The 19,668-nt window shown below is 33.9% G+C and overlaps 2 protein-coding genes and 1 long non-coding RNA gene across 4 annotated transcripts; 1 reads left to right on the plus strand and 2 right to left on the minus strand.

Moving 5' to 3' along the window:
* On the plus strand, positions 137–5,062 carry LOC109357219. Its single transcript, XR_002108836.1, has 3 exons — positions 137–151; positions 378–383; positions 4,962–5,062. It is a non-coding gene; the product is annotated as an uncharacterized LOC109357219 (long non-coding RNA).
* On the minus strand, positions 2,068–11,863 carry LOC109357218 (probable WRKY transcription factor 3). 2 transcript variants are annotated; one of them, XM_019601012.1, is made up of 5 exons: positions 11,285–11,863; positions 9,539–9,682; positions 8,958–9,496; positions 8,714–8,872; positions 2,068–2,775 (listed from the first exon to the last, which is right to left on the minus strand). In XM_019601012.1, the coding sequence occupies exons 1-5, from the start codon at positions 11,702–11,704 to the stop codon at positions 2,493–2,495; spliced, it is 1,545 nt and encodes a 514-aa protein (XP_019456557.1). In that variant the 5' UTR covers positions 11,705–11,863; the 3' UTR covers positions 2,068–2,492. The 2 variants fall into 2 exon arrangements, with proteins under 2 accessions (XP_019456557.1, XP_019456556.1); XM_019601011.1 differs by having other exon boundaries at positions 8,958–9,682.
* Positions 16,180–18,878, minus strand: LOC109355974 (glutaredoxin). The gene is made up of 4 exons (XM_019599279.1): positions 18,742–18,878; positions 18,569–18,657; positions 16,599–16,697; positions 16,180–16,414 (listed from the first exon to the last, which is right to left on the minus strand). Exons 1-4 carry the CDS (start codon positions 18,795–18,797, stop codon positions 16,344–16,346), a joined length of 315 nt encoding a protein of 104 aa, XP_019454824.1. The 5' UTR covers positions 18,798–18,878; the 3' UTR covers positions 16,180–16,343.

Raw genomic sequence — 19,668 nt, forward strand, 5'->3', positions numbered from 1 at the left:
TGTTGTACCAATTTGTTGGTAGGACCGTTTTTTTAATGAATAATGCCTATCTAGTTGTTTTTTATTTTGTTTTTTGTATTTCTTGTTTCATTTTTTTAGATTTGTGGAAAGAATGGGAAAATAGGCCTTGGAATTTGACCAGTTTTGAGAAGTTTGATACCATTTTGCTGTTAAGTTCAATATGTATTGCTGTCATTTTAGACGAAATGGAAAAGCGATAATCGACCAAAGTGGTAGTAAATTGACACTAAATACAAAACTGGCAAAGTGTTAATTAAGCACAGATTATATTCTGTTTTCAATCATCAACCATGTCTAAGTTTTATCATAACTATAGTAGCAAAAAGCTTTTGTCGAAAATTATAAAATTAAAATAGTTGGAAGTGTAGTGATAAATGGTCGACGAATTATATGTGGTTAACTATATTCTCCTCACGTAAATATCTGTTACAGTTTGATCCCTGCTGTTAACGGCTTCCTAATTTATTTGGGAGTTATGAGAGAAAGGGAAGAAGGAGAAGAATTAAAAGGTTAGGAAGTGAGAGGAAGGAGGGAAAAAAAGACAATTATCTCCATTTTTAGGAGTATGAAATCTTAGATGGGGAGAATAAACTAATGATAATAGAAGAATATTTTATGTTTTTCCTTTAAAATATAATTAATAATGAGAAATAGACAATAGTATATAATTATATAATATTACTAAATTTTGATATTTTATCTAAAAAACCTGAACTTTAAAAATAGTAAAATACACAAATGAAGGGATTTAGAGGATTTAAGAAATCATCCAAAATATTTTCTTTTCCTTCATTGAACTCCCAAACAAGAGAGATCTTTTTCAAAACCATCTTTTCTCTTCTCTTTCCTTAAAAAACCACACTCTTAAACAAAACCTTTGGGAGTTACGATGGAAAGAGAAAGAGAGAGATCAAATGGTTATGGTTAGGAAAGAGAAGGGGAAGGAAGAGAAGGGAAAATGAAAGAAATCATTTCTCTTGTTTGAGAGTATAAAATTTAGAAGACCGAGAGTAAACTAATGATAAAGTAAGAATATTTTTTATTTTTCCTTTAAAAATATAATTAACAATAAGAAATGGACAATAATGTTTAATTATATAATATTACTAAAAATATTTAGTCATTTTGACATTTTAACTATAAAAAAATCCAAATTGAAAGAACTTTAAAAATAGAAGGCTTGAGAGACCACTCAAAACCTTTCATTCTCCTTCATTCAAATCCCAAATGAGAGAAAGGCTTTTCAAAACCTTTCATAGTGCATACTCAAAAGGTTAGCATATGCAATACAACATAGTGCATACTCAATTGTAAATTTTATAACTATCTAATTGGTCTGCCAATCCAATCATCCTTCCCGTAGTTAAACTATAGTATTCTCACCTTCAGCCTGCTCATTCACATGTGCCTCTTTCACTTAATGAATCGGAAGTGATCATTGTAAAACATTGACTATGAGTAATCAAATAATGAGCAAAGTAATAAATAGAAAACAAGAGAGTTCATAAATGAGGTTCGACTAATGATATCTATGTCTCCAAGAGTGTTGAACTATTATCAAAATATTAGTAATGAATTTTTTTTACAAGTTTTAGCAAATACATTGGCTCAAGGCCCATAGAATGATTTTAATTTATGCTTATAACTAATGTATATTATAATAAGTGACTTTGAGGTCTAAAATATACATTGATTTCTATTCTTCATTTCAATACTAAGTAATGTAAGACATGATACAATAATATATTTCAATCATGTTCAACCTTTGCTGCCACATTTTTCATGTTGCTAAAATATTAAAGTCTCAAAAGGAGTTCCATATCAGGACAAAAGTTCTTTATAAGTGTTTCACTAACCTCAAACACACATTCTTTTAAGTCACAGAAGCGCCAATTACTTTAGTGCAGAAGTGAAAGGCCTTCAAGTTTTAACCACAACCAAATAAGAAACAAACGATCTCTCACTGATAATGCAAATGTGAATAAGAATACAACAATAATAGTATAATACATAATCTAAATTATACACCATATTAGAAGGTCCAAATACAACAACAACCAAGATGTATCTTATTAAGTTGAGATGAGTACATAAAGCAATCCAGAATAGGTTTAACCTATGTACAAGAATTCTTTCAACTTCCATAACTTACAAAAGTTCAACAAATTGATGCCATATTTTGAATTTTTTTTTGTACTCTAGAACTGCCCTTATAGTATCAGACAATGCCAGGAGCAGCCCTAAAGTTTATAAATTATAACTATATCCATACATTAGTTAGATTATACAAACAATTACATATTTGAAGTGTGCAAAAGAAAGCATTACATACAGATAAATCAGAAAACAGTAAATATACACTCACCATTGCCATCTCTGACTACACCTTCACATTATCCTTTCTTCTTATAAACAACTTCATTCTGTACCAGGTGATTTGAAAGTTGAGTAACTGGAATTGGCACCAGAATTTATACTATTATTTCCTCTTCTTTTAAGCGTAAATGTACCGGTCTTTGGTCACTAAGTCCAAAATCCATATCTTTAAGCAAAGGATGCTTCTCGGGCACCACATTATGTGGTTTTAATGGCATTGAATTGCTACTGCTTGTGTAGTGGCTGCTGTTTCTAGCAGCAGGCACATCATGATTATGTTTTCCTTCATATGTTGTTATGACAGCTTTGGGGTCAGTTGAAGCTCGCTCGACATGTTTACGCACGTTGCACCCTGCACTTGTGCATTTGTAATAACTCCTGCTCAAAGAAATGTTGCAATACACTAGTTAAGAACATCTGATGAAAGTAAAACACATGGAAAGCAACCAACAAGACGTTGGTCTAGTGGTATAGACCAAAAGTTCAAATGTTCGATTCCTATGAGTGACATTTGTTGAGAGGGACAGTCACGCATCCCGAAAGAGATTAGCTTCACATCCAAAGGGTGAGGGGATACCCTTGGTTATACAATTGTCAGATTGAAAGAATGAGCAGGTGAAATTGTCTGGATCTTATCAGATCCAATTAGGTTGTGTCCTCTTATCTTCTACCTAATTAAAAGCAATTGTTTGCCCATTTTGCCATGTGAAAATTTACTTTTGACATGAGGATTTTATTTTTTACAAGTGAAATCCACTAGTACTTTCAATTAGACTCTCGTTAGGTTCACTTATCAAGGTGTCTTAAAAGCATGGTCCAGTACACGAGGCTCCCACTTAGTGGGGCCTGGAAAAGGTAGATGTAGATAATTTTACGTCACAAGTGTTTGAACTTGTGACCTCATAATCATTAAACAGCAACTATACCATTGTGTCAAGCAACAAACTTGACCTTATCAAGGTGTCTTAGCTCAATTTAATTTATATAAGCCAACTTTGAAAAAGTCTAAACACCAACAAACATATGAGAATGCCTATCTATTACTCACATTTCTGGTTACAGCACACAAGGTTCTATGTTCCAGAGATTCAGCCATTAGGGTCTCACTATTTCAATACATTGGTTGAGGAGGTTGTCACAGAATTAATTTATATTGTATTTAAAATTAGTTTTATTTTATTATTTTAATTGACCTTCTAGAAACAGCCTCTCTACTTACGGGTAAGGTTGTGTACATCTATCCTCCTCAGACTCCACAAAACCTCGTGCACCGAGCTGCCCTTTTATATGTAAATTGATCTTGTCCTTCATAATTTTGTTTAGATATATGCTTACAGCGTAACAATCTCATCTTTTTAATGGCTTTTGTTATTTTCAGCACTTTTTATTTTTTTTATTTCTTTTGCTCCCAATAACATTTTCTCAAGTTTATATTCTTTCAAATACTACAATATTTAAATTTTCCATTATACATGAACTTGATAATACAGTTACAAAAAAAGACAAGTTTATTAATTCATTATTTAAAACTTATTTTCAGTTAGATATATATAACAGTAAATCAATTTCATCACAAGTGAAGATTTGTTATTTACATTTATACACATACAAAATAAATTGTGACTTTAGCACATGAAAGTTCACTTTGTCATTTATAATTACATGACATTTGACTTTATTAAATTGTTATATGAAAATTCTATTTATATAGCTAAGATTTGAAGTTTCTCAATCTTAATCACTTCTAATATTTTCTTCATCATCATCTAATATAAACAATGTCAAGTATCCCATATCCAACTACCCATCCTATGATAAACTTTCTTCTAAACACAAACAATTTATTTTAGCCATGACCACTACCATAGAACCTAAGACAATTGCAGAGGCTGTGAAGAGTGAGTGTTGGAGGGTTGCCATACACAATGAATTACAAGCTCTAAAGAAAACTCGACTCTCGCTAAACTTCTTAATCAAAAGAAAACAATTGGATGCAAATGGGTATTTAAGGTCAAACAACATGCACATGGTACTACAGAAAGACATAAGCCACTATTGGTGGCCAAAGGGTCACAAATAGCTGTCACAGACTACCTTGACACATTTAGTCATGTTATGAAGATGACCACAATTAGAGTCTTGTTAGCCATCGTATCAACTTCGGGTTGGTAAATTCATCAAATGGATATTAACACTACCTTTCTACATGGTACTCCAGTATTGGATCCCTTTGCTTATAGAAGACTTGTTGGAAAATTGGTTTATCTCACTCACAAGTCACAAGGCCATATATCTTATATGCAGTTGGGCATAGTCAATATTTGCTACTCCTACAGATGCACATTATCAAGCAGCTCTAATGGTAATTAAATACCTCAAAAATGCACATGCTAAAGGATTATTCTTCCCTTCCAATACTGGCAGAAGTGTTAAAGGATTTAGTGACTTTGATCGAGGATCATGCATAGATACTAGAAGATTATACTGGTTTTTGTTTCTCTTGGCCAATCCTTTATTTCATGGAAAAAGCAAGAGACAAAGAACGACTTCTAGATCTTCTGCAGAGCAATGTTGTCCATGGCGGATGGCGGCCCATGGTGGTTGCCAAAATTCAGCCATCATAGCGTTGCGGGCAAATAGCGGACATCATCATGGCGGTTGACAACAAATAAAGAAATAATATAACATAATAGAAAAATAAAATAACAATACAATAAAACAAAAATCAAACAATAACATAAAGTTTAATAAAAATATCAATGTCTTATAACTTCATAAGGTCATTAGATAATTAAAAAGTAAAATAAACAATACTAACAAGTCTTGTAAAGGTCCACAACTAAAAAGCAAAGCAAAACACAAATATAAAATGTAAAATATTTAATCTTCTAAACATCCTCCTCTCCCACATAAAAGAAAAACTGCAAATAATAATTTTAGGAAAAACAAAATTCTGAAATAAAAATAAATACAGAAAGTCACACAATTGTTATGAAAATAGATAAAATTGAAATTAAAAATATTCTAAAAAGAAAATAAAAAATAAATGAAATTATGGAAAAAAAGTATGAACCTAAAAAAATGCAAATAATAATTTTAGGAAAAAAAAAAAAAAGTTCTAAAATTAAAAAAATAAATAAATATAGAAAGTCACACATGCATATGCATGTGAAACTAGAAAAGAAATGAGAAAAGCAAACAGAGATTGAGAAAGAGAACACGACATCATGGTTTGGGCATAGAGAAGGGGAAATTGACAAATTTATGGAAGGCGACAGCAGCAGTGACGATGGCTGCGGCAGAAGGCGATGGCAAAGTAACCCAGATTTGAGAGAGAGAGAGAGGTAGCAAGGAGAGGGAACCAGAATTAGAAAATATTTAGGTTTTAACCCATAAATGGGCCATAAAAACCTGACCCGATCCATCTTTATAAAAAAACCCGACCTAGAAGCCCAAAACCCTGCAATTACTGCCATGGCCGCCATACCGCCATGGCGGCTTTTTCAAGAAAAAGGCGAACACAGCCATTTGGCGGGATTTCCGAAATGGCTAATGGTGGTAGGCCAAAAAACGCCACCACCATCCGCCATAGCCGCTTTTCAACAACACTGCTGCAGAGGCAGAATATCGTGCTCTATCTTTAGCAGGATGTAAAGCACGACTGCATCTGCTCACTGATTTACAAGTTTCAAGATTATTCCTATCATGATCTATTGTGACAACCAATCTTCCTTACAAATTGTTGCTAATTATATATTTCATGAGTGAACTAAGCATATACTGAGATTGACACTCAATTCAAGACTGGGTTATTGAAGGCATTGTTCGTCCTCTGCCCATGTCAACCAATAATCAACTTGTTGATTGTTTCACAAAGGCACTAGCTCCTAGTCCATTCAATTGCATTAACTTGAAATGTGCACATACACACTCCATCTTGCATGAGATGTTAAACCAGCAAGCAAAGCATCAAACAGAGAGTGGAAACGGGGGTGCAAAAGCAGTGAAGAGCCAACAAATATAGAGGATGGCACAAGCTTAAGTCAGCCAACAAATATAGAGGATGGCACAAGCGTAACTCTTGTACCATAATCACATTCAATCAGGATTAACAAAGGAGAGGGTTCTAGAAGCTTATTAGTTAGTTAATAGTTGGTTAGATTTGAGAGTTAGATAGAAGTTGTTGTGCCAAAAGTGGAAGAGTATCAATTACTTGATTGATGTACATATAGCCTTGTATTACTCTTTTAATTGATGGAATCAATAACATATACTCAAGTTCTTTTTTCAATTCTCTCTTCTTTGTTCTCTGTCACGATCTCTCCTCCTTTCTCTTCACGTCCACTCTTTTCTTCTCTTGCAAGTTACCAACTAAGGGTAACTATGGATGCTATATTTTTAATATCTATGGCCATGCAACGTTTTTGAGTTGCAGCATTACATGTATCTACTATGCCATGTCATATCTCTTTGCTTTATACAACTCAATCATTTTTTCACTCCAATCATGCAATTCTTAGAGTTAGAACTTTATCATATAGATCTCACAAACTATCCCACATTTTTCTCAACTTTAAATATTAAATCGTTTATATTTAAATTTTAAAATAAAATACGACCATAGATACAAATTGATAGAACTTTTTTAATTTCTTGGTAATTTAAATGTATGCAAAAACAACAAATCTAATCTAAAAGTAACAGCAATTTGCAAAGTGAATATTTGAAGTGGAAGAAGAAGTAGAATTAGGAAAATGCTAAGTGGTCAATAGAGCGCTATCGCGCTGGGATAGCAGCGTCACGGTGGTTGTTGACCCTTCAACGCGACAAATGGGAGTGTAGCGACGCGGATAACCATCGCGCCTGACACATGTCAGAGAGCAGTGACTCCACAGGCCAAATCACAGGAGTGAACCCACTCCAACAAGGTTATGCAATGGAACCCTAATTTTTAAAGGGGGGGAGTTCCTTTTGCCCTTATATTTTAATATGTGGCAACAAGGCTGTGTGAAACCCTAGTTTTTAAAGAGGAAAAGCCATTTTAGCCCTTATTTTTTAATAAATGGCATGGTTTTTTAAGGTTTTAGGTAAATTTACTCCTCCCTCTTCTTCTCTATTCAATAAACATGTGAACAACAGTAGAATATTCTGCAGCAGAGACGTGAAACCCTCTTGTTCCCCTTCTTTCCCTCTTTATGCAGCAGAAACATGTGTAACCCTCATCTTCCCCTTCTTTCCTTCTTTCTACAGCAGCAGTGACTCTCATCTCAACCTCCAACATACACATTTCTAGCGCAAAGCTTCTTCCACTCACTCCCTTTCTCACATACCCACTTCTTTCACAACCATGGCCTTATCTCAACTTCTAAGTTTTGATATTTTCAATTATACTACTTCATTCTCCATGTTTCAAAATTTAAAAGAGTACAAATTACTTAAATTTTTAGTCTTTTAATGTATTTTTTTCCCTTAGCTGTAGCGGTCATCCCACCACCCACAATCCCGCAATAATGTTATTTGGTGTAAGCTACTATGCTTTGCTATACGCAATTGACTACCTAGGGAAAACGTAATGTCGGTGACATTTTGAAGAGAATGAACGTGTCTCCAATAAAAAAAGCAACAACAGTAAAAAATTAATAAACCAGAGTGACTTCAATGAATAGTTAGTGGGGTGTATAATTAATGACCATAAGAACTTTACACAGTGAAACAACTGTTGCATACACCTAAGCAATATTTTTATTTTTTTCCCTCACCAATAATGAAATCTTTGTGAAACAGTTGCACAAGGTTATGTGCAACTCCCTTTGGAGATGCTCTTAGATAAACAACCCTTGCTTAAATTTATAATTCATTCAAACACATACAATTTGTGTAAATTTAGTGAGCACATAGAACCTACTTTAATCAACTAAAGATGAATGTATAGTGAAAATTAGATGGCGCTTGCATATTACAAATTAGTATGCATTTGCAAAATTAGCACATTGACTTTCATATCAGAAAATAAACCAAAAGGTATTATGTCTCAGTTGCCCTGATTCAACTAATACTACAAAAGTCCAGTTTATACTAATTAAGTTGTCTGCAATGTTTTTATAGGTGATAATGTTGATATCAGTATAAGATACAGAAAACAAAATGAAGGATTCTTGTATGTTTGATTAACTGTATCTCTACGCAATCAAATCCTATGCAATTGTTTATATGATTTAAAAGCTGTAATTTTTTTAAACAAATTTTGTATTTCTTTGAAAATATGAACGTAAAAATATTTGAAATAGTACTACAGTAGAATAATTAAAGTGATCACCTTGGATGAGGATTTCCCTTCACCACCTTCTGACCATACTTTCGCCACCTGTAGCCATCGTCCAAAAGATCAACTTCACTTCTTGTTTGTACAATGATTTTGGCCTCTGTGGCATTCTTCTGAGAAAGAGGTGCTTCAGAAACAGTGAGATCAGTGTTCCTGCACGGCAGAACATTTCATTACTTCAATAAGAATTATGGAAGCATGGAGCAGTATGATAAAGGATTAACATGGTGAAACTTGCCTTCTCTTAGGGTTTGGCTCCCTATCATCACCCACTTCCCTATTTTCTACATCACCCACTTCCTCACTCTCAGTTGATCCAGGTCGTTGCCTGGAAGCCCCCTGGTTGGAGGTCTGGTCACTTTGAAGCACTGAACAATCGACCTTACTTTCTTCAAACTTGGTTGAACTTCCTACCCAACCTTGAGAGTTTGAATCAATATTAGGTTGAACACTTGCATTTCCATTTGTATCACTATTATCTTTTATACGCCTATTTCCCTGAGGCTTTTCATGGTTATGCTGGCATTTATAGATGATTTCATTTATGTGGCCATCAGGTGCACGCTCAACTTTTTTCTTCACAGGGCAATTCAGATGTGTACACTTGTAGTAGCTCCGTGGATGCTCACTCCCCTTAACATGCTTCTGCCCGTACTTGCGCCAGTTGTAGCCATCATCTGCAGGTTTGTCAATGGGCACGGACGATGGTTGATTTTTCTTATCAGCTTGAGTAAGCTGTGATGTTCCTGGTTGAGCATTTATAGGTTCTGATACAGACGGTAACACTTGCTGCTCTGAAGCTTTATTTAGAGGAAACGATGGCTGCTCTACCAATGGTTCAGTGGAAGCAGTTATTGCAGCAGACGACTGATAATCTGCGTGCATATGCATATGAGATTGTGCGAAGACAGCTTGAGCTGTAACCTGTGCTAATGCCTGTTGGTGGGACATTCCAAAGGGGCTCTGTATACATTGAATTGAAGAGACAATAATTAATAAAAACATCACATGAATATATCCACTATTCATAATGAGAAAAATGTCCAAGCAGTATGACCATCTCATTATATACAATATAGTGCATTTCATCTAGAAACTGACCGAGTAAAGTGTACAGGAGAGAGACTGGTGTGCAATAACATTTATGAAATTTAGAATGCAGTGAAGAACAAGGTCAATGCGCGCAAACTATATATCTTAGAAGACAAGTAACTTATGTCATTGAGTTGCTCAGTCAACATAAATTTGGGAAATATACCCACAAAGAGTGAGTTCAGATGGTACGAAATCTTGACCCATGGACAAGGAAACAAGTTCGAAACTTAAGGAAACAACTCTCGTGAATGGGGAGATCACATAACCGTTGTACTACCTTGGGCATATGAGGCTTAGTCTCTTGAACAGTTCAAAACTTCAAATGGACAAAAATCTTACCTTAGGTGGTTTGGACATGTGAATGAGACCAATAGAAGCAAGGTTTTTAAAGCTTAAAGTCAACCTTGGAGCGGGAAGGGGTAGGATCGTAGAAGCGGTGGAGCATAGCACAAAGCATAGCTCCACCTCAAATACAAAGTTACATTAAAAAATACACACATCTACGTGTATTAGTGTATATACCCAAAAAATAACATGGATAAGAAATCTTGTACACACATTATATTCTTCAGCCTCACTAAAATAAACTACTTCATTGATCTAATAGAACCAGCAAACTCTAGAACTTTCAGTTGAACAACGAAAATTTTAAGCAAATACCTGTATCAAAGAAAACTAAACTTACAGATCCCAAATTTCAAGAATGAAGGGTTCAGTATAAAAGCATAAAACTCAGAAGTAATCCAGATATAATACATATTAAAAGAAATAAATGTCTCGCCTAAATTCTATCACTTTATCAATCCCTTGAATATTATGAAAAGGTTATAACATATATTTGTCCCAGATCCCAGGCAGGAGAAGGATGCTAGTATTAAAGAAGCTGACGAAATTGTATGACCGGAGAATGAAACATAAGATCGACTGCTAGACTGAATAACATACTGGAAAGAATTACTATGTACTCTCAGAGTATTACACCAGTCCACTAGAAACATAACAAATGACACAACAGAAGTGTACATATACCTCACCGTTGAGTCGAGGCTCACCCGATTAAAAGGACGGCCTAATACACGAGTGTACCTAGTGGGGTCTGGAAAAAGCCCTACAAGATAGATGTATGGAGACTAGCATATTCATACTACATACCATTAAATTCAGAACAAATCTGAATTGTTGAGAGTGTATCTATGATAATTCACAAGTATTTCCCTATAAAATCGGCATGCAACACTAAACAACAGATCGAATCTCACTCTTTCAACAAAAAAATTAAAACTTAAACAAACATCTCTATGGGTATGTCTACGAGTTGAGTTTTAGATGAAAATGAACGGAAATGGAAGACTTCCGAGACATCTCAGCAGTTCATTTGATGCCTCCTCGAGTCTTCCATTTCCCTTCATTCTGCTCCAAAATTCAATTCGCAAAATAATAAAACCCGAAATCTATAAAACAGGACCCTACCTGTGGCGAAAAGAAGGCAGGCGAGTTGAGAAACCCAGAAGGGCTCAACCCGGGTGGGATTGTGAACATTGGAGAACGAGCAATTATCAAATTCATGGGTCTACTCTGCTTGAACCCCAAATTCTTGTGGACCCCACCGTCTTCTTCGCCGGAATTGTCGGTGGGGACGCCGAAAGGGGTCCGAGCTGCTCCGAACGCGAGTGGAGAAGCCATGGCTCCGGCGAGGAGCTGAGAGAAGGAGCGGTAGTCGGTGTCGGAGTAGCCCTCGTTGGAGAAGAAATTTGAGACTAGGGTCATGGGGCCGGGGCTGACGCCGCCGCCGGAAAAGAAGGACTCGGCGGAGGGGCGAGGAGGGAGAATAATCGAGGGACGGGAGGGCGGGGAGGCCGCCGTGGCGGAATCGGCGTTGGGAGTGGACATTTGACGGCGTGTAGTAACTGCTGTTAGTAGTGGTTGTCTTAGGTTGTTGGTTTGTGGAAAATGCTTTGATTTTGGTGATAATCTAAGTTCTATGACTCAAGCAAATGATAGGTTCCGTTTCGTGTGAGTTATCTTAAGACCAAAAATATCCTCTTTGTAGAGCTGTTACAAAAACAAAGAGAATATAATATATATTTTTATATAAAGAGATAAATTATCTCATTTAGATATTAAAATCATGATAAATTATCTCATTTAGTAAATTTAAATTTTGTATCTTAGTTGCAAGTTCTACTAACTACCCTAAACTATTTTTCTGAAGAAAAAAAATAGTTAAATTTGAGTTTTGTTTGTTTAATGAATACTTGTGAGTGTTAATTTGCTATATGGATGTTGTTGATTTTATAGTACTTTCTTTCTTTTTTCTCTTTGTCCGTTCATGTAATGTAAGATATCCAAGCTTCATTCATGTTCTTAATTAGCTTCCTAGACAATCGACAAAGATCATTTGCTTCCATGATATTGGTCACTTTAGGTTACCAAGACTTATTAAAATACTATAACACCTAACATGTATTTAGTACTAACATATTGAGAAACTATAAAGAACTCATCCTGAAATAATCTAGAGGTTGGTAATATTGTATGCCTTAAAATTGTCTTGGACTCTCTTTTTCTCTTCATGGGTCCAAGACAATTTGAATTTATCTATTGGAGTGTCATCAACCAAGTATTATTGTGGAACATTAGGTCAATTTTCTATGGACTTGCAAATATTTATATTTATAGCTTTAATGGAAATTTTTCATTCTTGCTTTCCAATCAGCATAAACTTGACTTTTGAAGATTGGTGCCTATTTATTGAAGTTCGTTTGCTTTTAGAGCTCATCCCTTTGGATATTTTTTTGTTAGCAAACTATTGTTAGTCTATCAAATCTGAGCTCTTGTGTCACTTGTTAGGTAAACAATGGCTCTACATACATATAGATGGGTGAATAAGTGTAAGACTACTTCGATGCTTCAATATACACACACTTATTTTCTCATATAACTGATTAATTATAAGTTTAAGATGACAAACTAAGAGAGGATGAATTAATTTTCTACTATATATACTAATTTTTGCAACTTTAAAGCACAAAGAGTATTAAGCAGCGGAAAATGTTAAGTTGCCGAAAATTTTAAATACATAATGTAAAAGAGTACATGGAAGAAAGAGATTACACCGAAGACTTATATTGGTTCACTTTCGTCCATTGAAGGTTACGTCCTATTTCTCTTCCAACCACAAGAGTTTCCACTATTTAAGAGAGTGGTTGATTATTTAATATTGAAGTGCGTCCGAATTAGGGAGTCTAAGTATCTTTATATCCCTAAGTGAAGATAGAAGTCGATTAGAATGAAACACATTCGTTTTGGATTTGAAAATTTGGTGTAACAGCTATCAGTAATCGATTACTATACTAGGTAGCCAATTATCAGAAGTTTCTGTAATGTGAGTAATCGGTTACTCTCTTAGAGTAATTGATTACTCTGTGTTATTTTGCTTTGGTAACTTATTACTCAATTTGAGTAATCATTACACAGTACTAGTAACCCTTTACATGGATCCAATAATCACATTACTTGATTCTAGTAACCCTTTACTTGGTTTTAGTAACTCTTTACTTGGTTTTAGTAACTCTTTACTTGGTTCTAGTAACTCACTACACATGTCAAGTAACTTGTTACTTAACTTTTTGAAAGTTTAACACATTTGACTAATTTTAAAACACTTCCTAAAATAGTTTTTAGCCCAAGAGCATTTGATTAAATCTTAAATGACTAAACTCAAAGGATTAGAAGTACCTAAGCTTATATAGCTATGTTCCTGAATAATCTTGTTGTGCAACTTCTAAGTCTTCTATCTCCTTTTCTTCTTTTTGTTATTGTTTGTGTCTTCATCAAAATTGCGTCAATGTTAGAAGCAAGATCTTTTTCATATTAATAGTCAATTATATACGATTATTCTCAGTTTTAATCAATTCATGTTAAACTATGTAGAGTGAAGAATCTACTATCCTTCTAGATAATAAATTACATATCAATTATTAGCACCAAACTAAAAAACAACTTAATCATATGGGAACATTAATGAATCAAGAACCATGAATTAAAGTAATACTATTGAATAATTTAGAAGATATTGATGCACAAGAAAGTTGTAAATCAAAATTAAATTTAAGGGATAGATAAAATGACAAACAAAATTTATCCTTGTTCATGCTAAACCACCGAATCTATATCTAGTCTCCCATTCTAAACCAAGATTCTCCACTATGTAAAATCAAACATTGTATATAAGCATACTTCGAGATTCAATCCTCTTCAGTCAAACTCTAATCAATTGGAACTGTTATGCAAATATAATTGTAGAATAAAAATGATGAAGATGTGTATGATTTTCTCTCGTGATTTCTTGGAACCTCACTCTTTGAAAGTGAAAGACGAAAATCAATAATGAATTTAAATGAAACATTGAATTGATGAGTTGTGTAAAACTGTAAGCCTCGAAAATATTTATTTTCGGCTTTTGTTACAAGTTAATTGATTAACCCTCAGTCTTATTCGATTAGTTGTTTTTCAATAGCTCATATTCAATTATCACAAACTCATAATCAATGATTTGTTATAGAAATCGGTTTCACAACAACACTAACCCGAATAATTAGATCATAATTGATTATAACTGTATAGTTGATGCATAATTGAATATCCAAGGAGAATAACGCACTTTTTCTAAACACATCTCTATCTAAATCAATTTTTACATTGCCCTAGTGTGTTTATTCTTAAATTTCAACTCCCCTTATCTTAGGAGGCAATAACTTATATTCTTCAAAAATTTGCTCCAATTTGCTTCTCTGAGGATGTGCAGCAGTAAATTTTTACCTTGAGGGTGTTTATCTAATTTTCCATAATCTTTGCCTAGAGTACCTAGTGTAACTCAACCCCAACAATGAGACATTACATTCAACCTTAAAACCAAAACCATGACTGATATGGTTTTGAATTATGTAACTTTACAAAATCATTAATTTAATCTTATCAATATAATAATTAGGAAAGCATCATATGTACAAAAAGAATCATCCCTAACATTTTTCATAAAATATGACTTATACAAAAGTCAATTCACAAATACCAAGGGGTTTTTCCTATATCAAATCCAATATTCCTACATACATAAGATACTTAATTATACATGAGCTAAATTCTTCTTGTCTACATTTCTATCAATGAATATCAATAGTGAAACTACAACAAACATGTTCATACACATAGTACTAAGCAAAAGAAAAGACATACGAGTAGGAATAAATGGAAAATGGTTACAAACACTCTTCCAATTACAATACTTCCTTTATGGCCTTAGAGTTCCCTAAGGTTTGATCTTCACACCGACTTCTAATGGATACTCCATACCGCTTCTAATAGTATCGGTCCCACCACTTCTAAACTTCTTACCAAGACTCTTGCATAAGTGAATACACCACATAAGGTTTGAAAATCATCTTATCATTCTAGGACACTAGATGAAGAATTTAGAAATGATGTGTGGAATTAACCGAAAGTATAACATATAACTTGTAATATTTTCAAAATCATTTGAGTCAATAAATAATTTCATCTTTCAAAATCATTTGCTTCAACTAACTTCAAAATTGAATTCGGAGACTTCAGTATTCACATCCACAAGTTTATCACAGTTCGAGTTTTAAAATCTCATTTTGGGCTAGGTCCTTCTAGTAAATATTTTAACTAGCACAAATCAATAAATTTTTATTTGGGATTCACACAATATTTTATAATTTAATATACATTTCAAAAGATTAAAAATGATATTTACTCTTTCCTCATAATAGTAAGAGCATCTCCATTAGCAAATATCAACATCATTCTTATTTGGATCTCATACAATATTTATAATTCAATACACATTTTTAGAAATTAAAAATAACATTTACTTTTTTTTCATAATGCTAAACATCATTTTTATTCTTACTTGGTCTCACTATATCCCACAACCTATCACAAAATTTATCCTTCATCCTTTTTGCCTATAGGGTCCACATTTTCTTATAAGAATAATCACAAGAATGTTTCTATGAAATAAGTATTCTTAATAAATAATAATCCCAAAGTAGCAAATGGGGGAATGTTCTTATCCGAAGAAGAATGCTATAAGAATGGTCATTAGAGATTCTTTACACATTATTTTTATTCTTACTTCAATCCTATAACCTATTTCACAATTTATCTTTCCTCCTTTTTCCGTATGGGGTGCATATTTTCTTATAAGAATAAACACAATAATATTTTTAATATTCTGAATAATTAAGAATCTCACAATAACAAGTGAGGGAATAATGATGATCCTATTTCAACAAGAATGTTGTAATAATGACCATTGGAGATGCTCTCAGGTCAGAGTATAAGTTCTCAACAGCTAAAACGTACTTTCAGCAATGGAATTATTGATAGAGTTTGTACTTTAAACAGAAACACACAATTAAGAGGAAGAATACAGTTTTGAATTACATTTATCCCAAATACTTGAGGATTATTATTATGCTAAATAAACAGAAATTGAACTCCTTCAAGCAGTTTTAACTCCAGCTTCGGTAAGCAGAGGTACCAGCTTACCCTGGCCATGCAAGCCAGTTATTGCTGCATAGAAACAGAAAGGATGGAGTTAACATTCAATAAACTATATGCAATGAAACCTAGTGAGGAAGAAACTTGTCAAGATCGTGAGTAGATTTAAACCATTAAATTTTCCTATAATCGATGGCTAAGATGTGGAAACCTAGTAGATCTCATCTGATAAAAAAATACGACACATAAAACTTACAGTCACAGCCACCAATGTGGTTTCCACCGATGAACACATTTGGCACAGTCCGCTGACCAGTCCACTCAGCTAATGCTGCTTGGATCTCTTTTCCATCAGCTGCATAATGTTCAACCAGTTGGGTTAAGATATAAGTTTCCACAGACAAAACTACAAAGGAATCACCTGAAGTCATAAAATATCGTAGAAGCAATTTCTGAACAAAAGGAAATCCAATTACCAGTTAATTCCATGATTGTATATAGCTTCCATAAAGTCATGAAATAATTATATGATTTAATTATTTAGAAAATAACTATTCAACTGCAATTTCTTGTGTTAGTTTAATAGTGTAAGGTCATGTTAGATTCCTAGAAAGATCAAAATGACAATGGTTCGATTCATGGGATAGACACTTATTGGAAGGGGCAGCAACGAACTCAAAAGGGATTAGTTCCTTACCCAAAAGGTGAAAAGATATCATTAGTAATACCAAAAAATAACTACTTAAAAATCATTACTCCAATCTATGTACTACTCAATAGAAACCAATACCTCTTTAACCACCCTCTAACAGAATAACAGAGGAATTACCTAATATCTCTATAGAAAGTCTACTAAAAATTAGATGAGCAGGAAAATGCATCTTCATCTCATTACTAAAATGTAAAAAACACCACAAAATAGAGGACGGAACGATGCTAATATTAACCTTCCCCGCAACAAAACACACACCAAAACTTTTATCATTGATTTGAAACATAGTTACTGGATTCTCTCGTTTAACATTTACCGAATTCAACGTATTGAGTAATAGTACAGTTTTATCTCAATGCATCATATGATTCATATACATAATCTGTAGAGTATTGATATCCCAAGAAATGAACGAATCAAAATCAGAACTACATGGCAACAAGGGTAATTGACAGATTTCAGATAATATATGAAATCAACCCCCAAACCCTCCCCTACAATATGATGTTTTGAATTGAAGTATGCCATTGTTGTTTTGGGAACCATAACACAACTACAATTGGAGCTGCAACAGCAGTATTTTTCTGCATTACAACGCAATCGCAATCATTATCGAAGTATGTAGGCTCTAATTTTCCATCACCTTGATGGGAGCAAACCATGGAAACAGTAATCATTGCAACTTAAAAACCTAATGTTCACAGAATTCCAAAATAGAGCTGCTTTATACATAAACCCAATTTAATTTTCCAAAATAACTTTTATAGAACCACTTTTTTATCTATAAATGTCAAACAAGTGGGCCCTAGCGTTAGTAAATATTACACTGAGCAGGGATTCATAATATGGAGTTAAATGTTTAGTTTTAATTGAATATATATTATGTTCAGTAGGTATTACGTGATGCGACTATACTATTGTGGTTGCGGTGACCGCTGCAATCGTATCACACCAAATCACAGTGATGTGGTTGCATCGGACTACAACATCGAACCGCATTTGGACCATATCAGACCGCATCGAATTCAAAATTATTTTTTAATTGCAAAATAATTCACACCACAATTCGTATCGCAACGACCGAAATGACCATAATTGTAGTAACCGCACAAACGATTGCAGTGGTGATCACATTCCCAATTTAAGACACTAGTAATGCCATGTACCACGAGAGCCATGTGTTGTGCCAGCTGTCCTATTCCCTTGTAGACCTCTTTTTCATCACCCACTCTGTTAGACGGTTATGGTCATTTTTCGATATCCTCCTTTACTCTTGTAATTCATTCATATGTTCATCAATAAGAGAATCCCAGGGGTTGTTTTTCTGAATTCTCCTTGTTCTGAGTTATTCCGATTCATTAGAATTACTCGGATTAGTTCTTTAGCCAAAAGGTGAAGAGATACTGTCGGCAGTTATTTAACAACGATCCAGAAAAATATAAATTCGCATCGAAAATAAAACAATAGCAGAGGAGACATAAAAATAATGAAATGAGATAGAGAGAAACACTCACATTCGGAGTCGAGTTCAATGGCCTTATAAGTGACACCCAATTGAGTGAAAAGCTTCTTCACTTGGACGCAGTAAGGACAATAGGTTTTGCTGTAAATGAAAACGCAATGTCGTTTCAGTAAAAAAAGAGAGAGAGAATAGAGAACGAGAGAGAAAAAGAAAACAAAAGGAGACCTGAAAACGACGACGAGATTGGAAGACACGATCTCCTTTGCTTTGGGAAGCGCCATCTCTGTTGTCTATTCTGCGTTTCTGAATTATCTGAAAACCTTTCAATCCAAATGCTTCACGGCGTGGGGGTGATGCAGTGTATGGGTGAAATTATATATACCCGATGAAATCTATGAAGCTAGGGATGGCAATAAAAACCGAACCGTGGGTACCCGCCCGAACCGAATCCGAATTTAATGGGGAAAATCCGATGTAATTGGATTCGGGTTTTACCCGGGTTTAAATTTCGGGTTCGGGTTTAGTATAGCAAAGACCCTAACCCGCCCCGAAGTAAGGTAATTCAATTTAAAATTGAAATTTCTATCATTTGTCAATTGTTTTTAATTTCTAATGTTACTTTATATATTATTGGATCTTCAAACATAAAAGAAAAGAAATAAAATAATACAAGAGAAAATATAAATGTTAGAGTAAAATTACACGAAAATAATATCATATTTTCCTTAATACTTTATCATTTTCGGGTTTTTTTTTCCGGGTTCGAGATGGTATTTTTAATTTCAATCCCTTTGAGTTTGGGTTCGGGTTCGGGGATGGTATTTTTAATTTCAACCCTGTTGAGTTCGGGTTCGGGTTTTGAATTTCGGGTTTGGGTATGTGCAAACCCGACCCCGACCCGCCTCGTTGCCATTCCTAAAGCCACGTTTTAAATTAGCGAAAATCAGCATGTTTTAAAATGTGCATTACACGATATATCTAAATAATATTTATTGAAATGGATAATCATATATTTTAATAGGATTAATTTCTTATCTATAAGTTGGCTTGACTCAATTTTTTGAGTAAGATACTCTCTATTTATAAACAGATAAATACTACAAAAATAATAGAAAATATAATATATTAAGATATTTTTATACTTTTATATAT

This window comes from Lupinus angustifolius, chromosome LG09 (genome assembly GCF_001865875.1).
Source record: "Lupinus angustifolius cultivar Tanjil chromosome LG09, LupAngTanjil_v1.0, whole genome shotgun sequence".
Taxonomy (NCBI): domain Eukaryota; kingdom Viridiplantae; phylum Streptophyta; class Magnoliopsida; order Fabales; family Fabaceae; genus Lupinus; species Lupinus angustifolius.